A 12484-nucleotide genomic window follows, 5' to 3' on the forward strand; every position below is an offset into this window, starting at 1 on the left:
AACCAAAATATCTATGTACTGGTAACCGGTCTATGCATATAGAGTGGAGTATTTTTTTTTTTGCCAATTAATTGAAGTTCCAACTACTAAATATAGCATATTCCTCACAATATTGTAATATTTTCTATTGCATTGAAGACGATTGGCGACCAAGTTCGACGTAGCAGTTGATATTTTCTGTTTAAAACATATTTAAGCTTGTGGTTTTCTTTTGTTGTATGTATGTGGCTTTATATTCAGTCAAAAAGATGTATGTGGTTTTATAGCACTTAAAAAGTTCTATCTGCATTAAAGAATACTACAGTGCCTCGTCCTTCCTACATCAGTCTGCGTTTTTGACCGTCAATTGAGTGAAATGACTCCAACGTTCCAAACGTACGAACGCAGTGATTGTAAAACTATTTTTTAATTGTAAAAAAACTAATAAATTACAGAATTAAGTATTAACTACTGAAAATGGGTTTGATAATTGTAAGAAAAGACGTGGAGCATTAAATGAAACGAGTGGAAACTTGACAACTTTCCCAACAAGAACCATCAATTTCACCAACTTCACTCTTTAGTGAAGTGATGGGAAACTTTATTTGGCGTCTTTAAATCCCTGTACGCTAAAAAACCTACTCTTATAACTTACCTCTGAAAGTTAAATGTGTTATACAAAGGAAAACCACGACGAATAAGTCTAAAAACCATCATAATTGATGTAGAAATACCACATAATAGAGTCTTTTAAGACCTCAGACTCATTTTTATCGACTGAACACAGAAAGTTTCCATCAAAGATCTTAAATCTAGTGGTTACATGCTCAGACCTGTATCGATAGTTAACTTACATTGACAAAAAGGTACAAATAAAGTTAACACAGTCATAGAAAGTCACGTTTCCTTTTTTTTAATTATTCATTGATGCCCTTTTCGAGCAATCCCGTAGATGTCCATAACATTTTTTCTTACTTTTTTCTGTGAGCATTTACTTTGTGTACACAAACTGATAAAAATGTATAGATAGTTGGATCCAGCGATGAGATCGATTGGTGGACCATGCGTCCCATCTTTGATGTTCCCAATAATCTTAAATACACCGCTTTAATGGAAACGTTTAACAAATGACATGTCGTAAGTTTCGTATGGCCCAAATGGCATCCGATAAATTAGCACTAGACTTCTAAACCTAGGTTACTAACAGTAACAGCCAAGTGCTCAGTTACAAGAATCGTCACAAAATATCTCTCTTTATTTCATAACACATAAGATTTATTTAAATAATAATGGCGCTCAGGGACAAGCTGGTTTAAACCATTAGATTACAATCTCCGGTCAGTTAAATTTAAATATCTCACCTAGAAAAAATGGATCTTATGGAAAAGGAAGAGTCTATTTAAAAAGAAAATGAAAGACCTATATTTAGTTTCCAATCTTTATGAAAACTAGATTTTTTAACCGCGCTACGCGCGGATAAGATATTATATGTATTTCTCAATTCTAAAAAATAATGTATAATATTGTATTATATTATTTAAAGAATATAAAATAAGACCACATAATATAAATATATTTTTTATATTTTCTTTGTGAAAATCATTATGTTGTTTGATTGTTGTACTTAATTCACATATTTGCATAGATATTTGTGATAGATGAATAACTATATTTTTATTATCAGTAAATAATATATATTTATTATATAATATAAGAAAAATGGAATTATTTACTTTTTAACAAACTTGTCTCATGTTGGGGACTCGGTTATAGATATATCATATTCGAATGAAACATTTTTACACTTATCAATCTTCTTAACAATCAAGAAACAAATCTGAATATCAAAACAATATCTCATACAATCTCTTTGTGGAATAACTGCTCTGAAGAAATTGAATTTATGCATCAAAAAGGACTGGAAATGGATGTGCATATGTGTTATCTAAGTCAGCTTTACAAAAAACTATTTATAGTTCATATATCATTTATGTCCATCCTATTTTTTTGTCCATCATTTCTTAAACATCTTGAAATAAGTAATGCTAATTAATAATAAACTTTTTACTCACAAAATAAAAATCAAATTTGTCTAATTATCGCTTAATTTGTCTAACTGATATATGTATTTCTCAATTCTAAAAAATAATGTATAATATTGTATTACATTATTTAAAGAATATAAAATATGACTTCATAACATAAATATATTTTTTAAATTTTCTTTGTGGAAATCATTATGTTGTTTGATTGTTGTACTTGATTCACATATTTGCATAGATATTTGTGATAGATGAATAACTATATTTTTATTATCAGTAAATAATATATATTTATTATATAATATAAGAAAAATAAAATTATTTACTTTTTAAACAAACTTGTCTCATGTTGGGGACTCAGTTATAGACATATCATATTCGAAAGAGACATTTTTACAGTTATCAATCTTCTTAACATTGAAAAAACAAATCTACATATCAAAACAATATCTCATACTATCTATTTGTGGAATAACTACTCTGAAAAATTTAATTTAAGCATCAAAAAGGACTGGAAATGGATGTGCAGATATGTTATCTAAGTCTCCTTCACAAAGTACTATTCATAGTTCATATATCATTAATGTCCATCTTATTTTTTTGTCCACCATTTCTTAAACATCTTGAAATAACTGATGCTAATTAATAATAAATTTTTTGCTGGAAAAAAATCAAATTTGTCTAATTATCGCTTAAATATTTTATTAATATGGTCTAAGAAGCTTTTAAGTGATATCATAGTTTAATTTATTAGTTTTTTTTGTTAATTTTTAGAGGTTTTTGTATTTAAGATTTTTTTCCATATTAAGCTTCTATTTCTTTCACAGAATTGATATATATATATATATATATATCATAAAAATTACCATCAAATCAGTTTTACTTATTTATTATTTTGTTTTAACGAAAATACACTTTTTAAATAATTTAATTTAAAATAAAATTATATATTAATTTGCTGTATTTTAACAATTTCATTGATTTAATTAATTTGCTTTGGTGGATAACTTAAAAAGTTTTCATATGAATCGGGGAAAGCAAGCTTATGTTGTTATATTATATTTATTTTGTGTATATAGAATCTATATACAATGCTAGTGTAATAAAGAAAGAACATTATTTTTTTGTAACTTCAAAAAGATACATTATTACAATTTGAAATGAATCAAAATTGAATAAAATGGTAATTAAATATTTGTAAATCTAATTGTTTAGTTGGATTCTCATGAAAAAAAAATCGATTGGTTAAACAAATGTTTCAAAATTTGTTGTGGTATTGTTTTGTCTATAAATTATAAAATTTATTGAATTAATATATTTAATTATTGCATCCTTAAATAATATTTTATTAAGACATTAGAAAAATATGTTTTGAGTTGTTTTGTCAAATTGTACAAAAATCTATGCTTTTTCATATTTGTAACTTCAAAAAGATACATTATGACAATTTGAAATTAATCAAAATTGAATAAAATGGTAATTAAATATTTGTAAATCTAATTTTTTTTATCTTGTTTAGTTGGATTCTCATGAAAAAAATCGATAGGTTAAACAAATGTTTCAAAATTTGTTGTGTTATTGTTTTGTCTATAAATTACAAAATTTATTGAATTAATATATTTAATTATTACACCCTTAAATAATATTTTATTAAGACATTAGAGAAGTATGTTTTGAGTTGTTTTGTCAAAATTTTACAAAAATCTATGCTTTTTCATATTTGTCACGAAAATTTATATGTTAAACTTACTTTTACAAAATTCTTAACTTTGTCACGAAAACAAAAATCTATGATTTTTCATATTTGTCAACGTTCTCACACTTTCTAAGAATATATTAACTTAGCCACTTACTTTTTTTTTTTAACAAAACAAAGTATCGGAGTCTTGAAAGTTGAATTCATATTATTGTAAATGTACATCAAAGTTTGTGATTATATACTTAGTGGTTCTTTATATGTGTCCAAGAAAGTGTCAATGGCTTAGTGGTAACTGTTCTATATATATATCATACCAACCCGGGTTCGATTCTCACCTTCGCATTGTTTTTTTTTATTTTTTACGAAAAATAAATGAGATGACATGGCAATTTCGGGTTCTCTGATTGGTTGATTTTTCTATCCTATGTGGACACCCTCTCCATGGCTTATATCCCCCTTTTAGTATAGTATAGATGCTTTTTCATATTTGTCACGAAAATTTATATGTTAAACTTACTTTTACAAAATTCTTAACTTTGTCACGAAAACAAAAATCTATGCTTTTTCATATTTGTCAACGTTCTCACACTTTCTAAGAATATATTAACTTAGCCACTTACTTTTTTTTTTTTTACAAAACAAAGTATCGGAGTCTTGAAAGTTGAATTCATATTATTGTAAATGTACATAAAAGTTTGTGATTATATACTTAGTGGTTCTTTATATGTGTCCAATAAAGTGTCAATGGCTTAGTGGTAACTGTCCTATATATATATCATACCAACCCGGGTTCGGTTCTCACCTTCGCATTGTTTTTTTTATTTTTTCCGAAAAATAAATGAGATGACATGGCAATTTCGGGTTCTCTGATTGGTTGATTTTTCTATCCTATGTGGACACCCTCTCCATGGCTTATATCCCCCTTTTAGTATAGTATAGATGTAAAGAAAAATACCTTTTCTCTACGTCTAGTTCATTGCGTGTGAGAGTAGAAAACTCATGATTCTTGTCGTTTATATGACCCGAGTCCTAACTAGTCGTGTACAAGAGAATAACTTTAATAAGTGGTAACGATCATAAATCGTGATTAGACACTTCCCTTATTATACACGATTAGTTGAGCACTCTGAATCAGGCTGGTTCGTTAACTCTTTGCACTTGTCCTGCAAAACATTGACGACTATATTCACTTAGGGTTTCAAGTTTGTAATTACTCTTATATGATATTATTAGGATGTTCATAAGAATCTGAGTGCAATAGGTACTTAAAAAATCTAAGATTGATCGAGGAAAATGCATTCTAAAACTAGCTGATGACTTATATTGTGAGGAAGTTGACTCTACACAATGTCACAAAACCTGGTCATATTACCATTATGTTTGTGCGTTAACTCCAAGTTCTAACAGTGACTGTAAGTAAGAAACAAATAGAAAAGCGTTTTTTTTTTGCTTGCCTTGGTGTCAAAGTGGTCATTGTTATTAGTACTCTGCCTATGGCCACTGACAGTGTTATGCTGCAGAGACTGCGCCGAGTTCAGCCTATGATCAGCGTCCTGTACCAAACTGCAGCCTGTGTTTTGGTGAGGACACCGAGGAGACGCTGATGAAATAACGTTTACTGCAAAAGGAAGTTGGAAAACTGGTTAGTGCAAAAAATTCTAATTGATCAAGGTAATTCTCTTCTACCTATGCAGCAAGTCAGCTAGATAACATTCTCTTTGCATTCTATTACAAGTGAATTCTTATTTCACAGTGACGAACACTGAAATTTCGTAGACGAAGTTATGGCTCTGTTCCTGCATTGTCGTACAGCTTGCAAGTGATATTAAATTTGACGCAAAAGAAATAACAAGGCAACAAGAGAAGAGGCCGTACCTGAATTTTCTTGGGAACCCACAATAGGAGCTTCACATGCAAGTTCCTCCGTTTTGTCAACTGTGTCATTGTACCTAGTTAGCCAATAAAAAGAAATAAGATTTGATCAGGGACAGTTCTTTATTCAGACTGAGACGGAAAGGCCTCTGAAGTCATTCCAAAGTCGAACCACAAAAGAGTAAAGATTCACTATATCATGTCATGTTCTGATGCAAACTATCCGTCCATGGACAAGTAGGGAATATGTTCAAGCGATTTTACAGACCTTGAATTGTTGTTTTTGTCATCGGCACCTTGTTCGTATGTCAGTATTGATGTGAACACCCTTCTGTCCTGTCATATCAAGAGTATGGAAGACTTGAAGTTTCAATTTATTCATTTGCATTTGAAAATCACTAGACTATTATCAAAGGATGGAATGCTAGAAAAGGAAAATTTGAATTAATCTCTCACCTCTTCGGTCATAAGGGTGACAGATTCCTGAATCCGCAGTAAGATCATCTCTAGACTCCTCACTTCAGAATGCAATGCCTAAACAAGGGAAACACTACTTAGAGACTGTTTGAGGATGTAAAAAGAATCAAACTCGTTACATAACTAATGATCTCATTTCCTACCTCCTTCTCAGAAACCAAGTTCTCCACAACTAAATCTTTGACCTTCAAAGTTTTCTGAAAGTAAGGCTGGTCAAGCAAACAAAAACATGGCAAGTACTTCAACAGGAAAGATCTTGCACAAAGTTCCCTTGCAGTAAAAAAATTAAAACTCCATCATGGATATCTCTTCGATTTGAAGTTGATATTCGTTTTTCATCTTCGCTTCTTCCAGCTGAGCGCAAAGCTCTGATATTCTATTATCCTTGCTCTGCAATTCTGCTTCCTGGTACTCAATTTTCTCTTCTAAGGTGCTGATTTTCTCTGCATAAAATAAAGAAATCATTATCTTCATAAGGGTAAGCATGCATAATTTGAGACACTTTCCACATAAACGAAGACGGCATGCCTTACATTCATTCTTTACGAAGAAAAGAAAGCCAGAGAAACTAACACTGACCATACACACTTATACAGATCCATCAGTAACAATATAATGGAACATTTTTCAAGACTCGCATACATTCATAAACAATTAAGTAACCTCTCAAGCATCAAGACGCTGAGAAACTCACCGACGAATACTTTCTCATACGTAGAGACATGGTCCATTCTCTCTCTCAATCCAGCCACTGATTACAAGAAACCGTTAGAACGCATTAGCATTCCGGAAGCATATCCTTTCAACAACAAAAAAAAAGCAAGAGACGAGGGATCCACATGCCTACATCTTCCTTTTGATCCACAAGGCCCTGAACTTCCTGAATAACGTTCTTGATTGCAGACGCCTCTTTCTCAATTGAATCAAACAATGCTAAGTGAGATGTTATCTTCTGGTGAAGGATAGCAATCTTCCTATCCCTGGCCTCAACTGAACATCTCATTTCACTAAACGACTCCTGCAAAATTCACCACCGCTTCACTAACCGAAGCTACACCGATTCCTAAAGCAAGATCAAGCAAGCACCTGGTAAGCATTTAAGAAACTTTCTCGCGATTGAAGCAGGTTTTGAATAGTATTCTTCAATTCGCTCTGCTTGTTTTCCAGCAAACTATAGTCGTTCTGGAGATAACTCACCTGCATTCACATATCTTAAAACCGAAACAGATTCGCCGAAAACAAAAAAAAAACAATCTAACGAACCTTCCTCTCGAGCGCCTCTTGAGTTTCTCTAGAAGAAGCTAACTCAGATTCTAGCTCGAGCACTTTCCTGCTGCATTCCTCCTCCGTTTGCTTCTGTTTCTGTACCAAAGCAACGATCACGATTCGCGACTCAGAAACGCGATGCAAACGAGAAGCCATGTTCAGTATAACGTTGATTCGGTAACCTGATTGATGAGATTCAAGTGATCTGTGACTGATCGCTCCCTTTCCTGCAAAATCGCCGGTAGTAAAGGCGAGAGAGAGAGCGGAAAATGTATACGATCAATAGATATGTAAACCTCTGTCGTCTTACACGCAGATCTCTCACTTCTCCGATCATCGATTGAAGCTGCAATTTGAATTTTGACAGCTTGAGCAGCTCCATTTTTTGGTTTCTCCTCCGATTTTTTTTTTGAATTTTTTCGACCGCTATTTTCTCGAGAAAATGTCACTTAGGTCGTCGGGATTCTAAACCAATTGTGCAGTTGTCAGAGGAGTTACTTTGTTCTATATGGGCCTGACCATAGTGGGCCTTAGGATTTTGAGATTGGGTTTCTTGTTTTTCTTTTTAACCAGAGGTTGGGTTCTTGTTATATATCCTATATCTTTGTAAATTTGTAATTAATTGAGCAATTATATTCTCTGATGATTAATCTGTTTATATTACCCATTCTAAACATTTGACAAAATAAACTTTGATAAATTTTTTTTTCCAAAAAAATTGATTTAATTGATTTTTTACTCAAATTTATCATATTTATCATATTTATCAACATTATCATTTATCAATTAAGATAATTTTTGAAAATCATATTTTTTTTCTCCATGCATATACTGTAAAAGACGTATAATTTTTTATAATGAAGATAATATTTTATAAATTTATAAATCATACATAAAATAATAAACATAAGCATGTGTGAGATAAGACGATAACGTCATAGCATAGCGATAAGACGATGAAAAGAAAAGCAAACAAAAGAGAGAAGAACAATGCTATTCTTTCAAATTAGTTCTTCTTGTTGATTTTTTTTACATGTAGATCAAGTTGAACTCGCGTTAAAACTTTTAGTGTTTAAAGCTGGAGCTGAAAATAATATTAAAGGTAGTTTCCGAAGTTTGCATGGTCAAATGATCACACACAAATCCATGTTTGTTGACATTGTTGTAATGACAGATTCGATTGTTGCTTTGAATAGTGTCTTGTACATAACTTTTAGCCAACCTTTCCTTATATCTTTCAAGATATTGTTTAAGTTATTACTTGCATTAGGTAGCTACATTAACCACCTAACATACAACCTAAAAACAACATATAATATATGTCAAATAATAACAATTTCCCATATATGTGTACCAAATGCGACATATGAATACACTACCTTTTACAGCAATTAAGCACGCGGAGTATTTGCCTCTTGTTCGTACTACTACTCGTGAATCATGATGTGAACACTTAACAGTCCATTTTCACATTAGGTTACGTATTTTCCACGTGCCTAAATTCCTTTATTCTGTTTTTGCAACTGCAAATAAATTATTGTGCGAGACAGTAACTCGAAGTTGGTTCCCGTTTGGATTCATATTCTTGCACATGCAGATTGAGCATATAATCTAAAACCTAGAAAAAGCGATCATCAACAAATATTTGTATAAAAAACATCATCTCTAATAACATAAAGAACATAATCGCTTATACATATATTCCGTTTCAAATCCATCTTAAAATCAAGATCACTATATGTAACACAAAAGAACTAGCATATATATCACCGATGAATGATAGATGTATTACATAATAGAATACGTTATTATAACTTCCTTCTCACTTTCTTATTACTTTAACGAAGACAAAAAGAGAGGAGAGTTAGGCCAAACAGGCGAACATCGTACGTCCACGATATCCGTGGTGCTTGTTCACATTATTTGCTCGGAATATAATGGTGACACGTTTCAGATAATGATTGAGACTCACTAATGTGAAAAAAGGAAAGAGAAACAGAAAGCTTTAAACGGTGAGAGTGAGGTGCCTAACGAGCACTATTCATTATATAGCAAAAATGGTAACAGGACAGTGAAGTGTTTGGCAGAAAATGCTATTCCTATTCTACAAGTCTTTCTCAACAATAAAGCCTTTGTCATCACTATTCCTTCCTTTTTGGTGTGGTTTTCTATTGCGTGCAGTTGCATCTAATTTCTTAATGTTAGGCTGCTTATTTAATCAACGAGGTGGTGGAGTTAGAGCTTCTGATCGCAGCTAAGGGACTTATCATAAGCAAGCACAAGTTTTGAGTATTATATAAGCTGAAAGATTATGTTATATACTCGTTCCAGAGTATCCAATAATCACAACTAGGTATTAAATTTATAATCTGCCAAAAAAATTGGAGTAAGGTGACTGGCTAGTATATATATATATATATATAAATCGACTATCACAAATGAAATTTCACAAACAGTGAAATTCAGTCTCTTGACCTAGCAAACAAAACAAGTCAAGACCATATGAGCAGTAAAACTAAATGGTAGCCTTTGATTATACTATTAAGTATTTGACTTGATAAAAAGAAAAGTAAACAACATAATTTCATTTTAGCAGTTAAAGCCAAATAAGATATATAGTAGTAATGATCCTATATGAATGGGGGAAATGAAAAAATACAACGTGAGATTATCTTGTTTGTTTAGCTAAACTTGGCATCATTAAAATCCAAGAAAAACCATCGTTGTCAATCACTAATCCAATGATATGATTATGTAATCTTGTTGCGGTTACTAGTTATTACATAATCAAAGCCGATAATAATTAGATAAACTAAATAGGTGATGCGACATTTTTCGCCTATACCATATGGATGCGTACGTGGAAGCTCTTATCACCGTCAGTTTTTGATCTTGTAGAATGTAGATAAAGAAGGAGATTTGTTTAGCATAGTCCGCGACACAGAGGATCAACAAAAAAAAGCTGGTCCCACAAAAGAAAACCTCGCTCTGAAGTCTGAAGTGACTTGCCTGCAACTCCCGAGGTGAAAAAGGGAGAAAAAAAGTAAGTGAAGAAGAAATAAAGAAGCAGACAGCTTCTTAAAAAAAAAAAAAAGAGAAGATTTAAAAAAAAAATAAAAAAAAAGTCGGTAAATAAAACTTATAAAGAAAAAGGAAATCGCGAAAGAGAGGAAGAGACACAGTGCGCATCAGACTCCACTGTCTAAGGAGAGAGAGAGATCGCATTCTCAAACAAGTCACATCAAACTCTCTCTCTTGAAACCGTTAGCAGCTGAGTCAACTCGCTGTATGGATCCAGGCGGGATGATGAACGAGGCCGGGGCGTATAACCTGGCGGAGATCTGGCCGTATCCTATCAACGGCGGCGCGACTGTTAATACCTCGATGAGGAGCGGCGTCTCGTTCGGCGGACCTAACTTGGTCCATCAGTTCGCAGACTCGAATCTGATTAGCAACACTAACTGCAACGATCCGGCACGTATGAGCCACGCGCTCTCGCAGGCGGTGGTTGCTGGTATCGCCGGTGCTAGGAAGCGGCGGGAAGCGGGTGCGGAGGATAATAACGTCGTCTCCGGCAGCGACGGACATGACGCGGTAAACGGTTTAATTTTCCCTCTTTAAAAATAACGGATCCGTTGGATCAAACGGTTGAGATGAGATCTTAGTAACTTAACTGGTACTGATTGTCTTAAAAGTTTAAACTCTCTTTTAAGACGCGTGTTTAGTGTGTAAGGACATGTATTAAGTACACTTTGGCTACACTCTCTCTCTGATTGTTTTTTTTTTTTTTGTGTGGAGCCTACAGAATGATGGTGACAGTAAAAAGCAGAAGACTACAGGATGTGAAGATGAAGTCGAAGTAGGGACATTGGATCAAAAGAAGCAGCAGTTGCCTGAACCTCCGAAAGATTATATTCATGTGCGAGCTAGAAGGGGACAGGCTACAGATAGTCACAGTCTAGCTGAAAGGGTAACTCTTTTTATAATCTTTTCATCTTAAATGAGAAAACTTCGAGAGAGCAGACTAGGTAACAGAGTTTTTTCTTGGTTTTGCAGGCGAGGAGAGAAAAGATAAGCGAGCGGATGAAAATCTTGCAAGATCTTGTCCCTGGTTGTAACAAGGTATTTTGGTTTCTCTCTTAATCTGTCTCTCTTCTTGTAGTCGCAACCTTAAACACTTGAATCTTTGCATGGTCAGGTTATTGGAAAAGCGCTTGTTCTAGATGAGATAATCAATTACATACAATCTCTGCAGCGTCAAGTTGAGGTAACTCACTCTGTCTATAGGTTATTGTGTAACGTTTTTGAACTGTTTATTGCTTGTGTATCTCACAAGACTACTGCTTCCATTTTCAGTTTCTATCGATGAAACTAGAAGCAGTCAACTCAAGAATGACTCCTGGAATCGAGGTTTTCCCGCCAAAAGAGGTTAGTTTGTTGTGGTACTCACACTCCTATGTAATGATCCTGATCGATCCATTGTCCCAAATTTTCCTCAAATACTCTTCCGTGTTCTGCTTCTGACAACACTCTTGGTTAGATACTTAGATATGAATCCGGTTGATTTAGCCAACCTCGAGACTTTTATTTTCTCCTGACATCAAATACCATGTCGTAACAAAGCTTTCGCTGATTATTCACTGAACAATTTCACATTTTGGCAAATCTCAGTTTGATCAGCAAACGTTTGAGAATCAGGGGATGCAGTTTGGGGCACAAGGTACAAGGGAATACAGCAGAGGAGCATCACCGGAGTGGTTGCATATGCAGGTAGGAGGTGGTTTCGAAAGATCATAGTGATAAGAAAGAAAGCTGGCTAATATTCACTAAAATAAACTTCGATCTCCAATGTTAGTTACGAAAAAAAGCAGCAGCAGCATACGTATAAACATTTATAAAAAAATATATATATATACAAGGGTTATTGTTATAGATTCCTAGCTTAGACATGAAGTAAAGCGGAGGGTAGATTGTGGGATACTTTCCTCTGTTGCTGTTTTAGAACATGTTAATAACTGTTTAAGCTTTCACATGCTTTTCTTCTGTTTTATCTTGTGTTGTAATCTTATCTAAGGAAAGGTTTGGTTCTCAAAGAGCTCTCTCTCTCTCTCTACAAAGCATTGATTCATATTCCGAAGGTAGAAAGATT

At 33.2% G+C, this 12484-nt stretch overlaps 2 protein-coding genes across 5 annotated transcripts; one reads left to right on the top strand and one right to left on the bottom strand.

Moving 5' to 3' along the window:
* Nucleotides 1-1210: 1210 nt before the first annotated feature.
* On the bottom strand, nt 1211-7988 carry LOC106346199 (tropomyosin-1, isoforms 33/34). Of its 4 annotated transcripts, none has more exons than XR_007340185.1 (14): nt 7646-7825; nt 7518-7562; nt 7333-7425; nt 7156-7266; nt 6913-7087; nt 6764-6820; nt 6376-6512; nt 6213-6272; nt 6049-6126; nt 5861-5928; nt 5596-5669; nt 5175-5338; nt 4661-4883; nt 1211-1427 (listed from the first exon to the last, which is right to left on the bottom strand). XR_007340185.1 is itself a non-coding variant. In XM_013785461.3 (13 exons), the coding sequence occupies exons 1-13, from the start codon at nt 7715-7717 to the stop codon at nt 4824-4826; spliced, it is 1200 nt and encodes a 399-aa protein (XP_013640915.1). In that variant the 5' UTR covers nt 7718-7819; the 3' UTR covers nt 4657-4823. The 4 variants fall into 4 exon arrangements, 1 of the variants encoding a protein (XP_013640915.1); XR_007340184.1 differs by having other exon boundaries at nt 7333-7431; nt 7646-7818; XM_013785461.3 differs by lacking the exon at nt 1211-1427 and having other exon boundaries at nt 4657-4883; nt 7333-7431; nt 7646-7819.
* Nucleotides 7989-10381: 2393 nt separating this feature from the next.
* LOC106346198 (transcription factor BPE) lies at nt 10382-12428 on the top strand. Its single transcript, XM_013785460.3, has 6 exons — nt 10382-10929; nt 11141-11305; nt 11392-11457; nt 11534-11602; nt 11692-11763; nt 12007-12428. Exons 1-6 carry the CDS (start codon nt 10624-10626, stop codon nt 12130-12132), a joined length of 804 nt encoding a protein of 267 aa, XP_013640914.1. The 5' UTR covers nt 10382-10623; the 3' UTR covers nt 12133-12428.
* The last annotated feature ends 56 nt before the right edge of the window (nt 12429-12484 follow it).

The sequence above is a fragment of the Brassica napus genome, chromosome A6, assembly GCF_020379485.1.
Source record: "Brassica napus cultivar Da-Ae chromosome A6, Da-Ae, whole genome shotgun sequence".
NCBI lineage: Eukaryota > Viridiplantae > Streptophyta > Magnoliopsida > Brassicales > Brassicaceae > Brassica > Brassica napus.

Coding starts and splice junctions, on each gene's coding strand:
- LOC106346199 (XM_013785461.3), bottom strand. CDS start 7,717: ATGGAGCTGCTCAAGCTGTCAAAATTCAAATTGCAGCTTCAATCGATG. Junction 7,088..7,155: donor GTTTCTTAAATGCTTACCAG/GTGCTTGCTTGA, acceptor TGAATTTTGCAG/GAGTCGTTTAGTGAAATGAG. Junction 6,127..6,212: donor ACTTGGTTTCTGAGAAGGAG/GTAGGAAATGAG, acceptor TCCCTTGTTTAG/GCATTGCATTCTGAAGTGAG.
- LOC106346198 (XM_013785460.3), top strand. CDS start 10,624: ATGGATCCAGGCGGGATGATGAACGAGGCCGGGGCGTATAACCTGGCG. Junction 10,930..11,140: donor GCAGCGACGGACATGACGCG/GTAAACGGTTTA, acceptor TGGAGCCTACAG/AATGATGGTGACAGTAAAAA. Junction 11,458..11,533: donor TTGTCCCTGGTTGTAACAAG/GTATTTTGGTTT, acceptor TTGCATGGTCAG/GTTATTGGAAAAGCGCTTGT.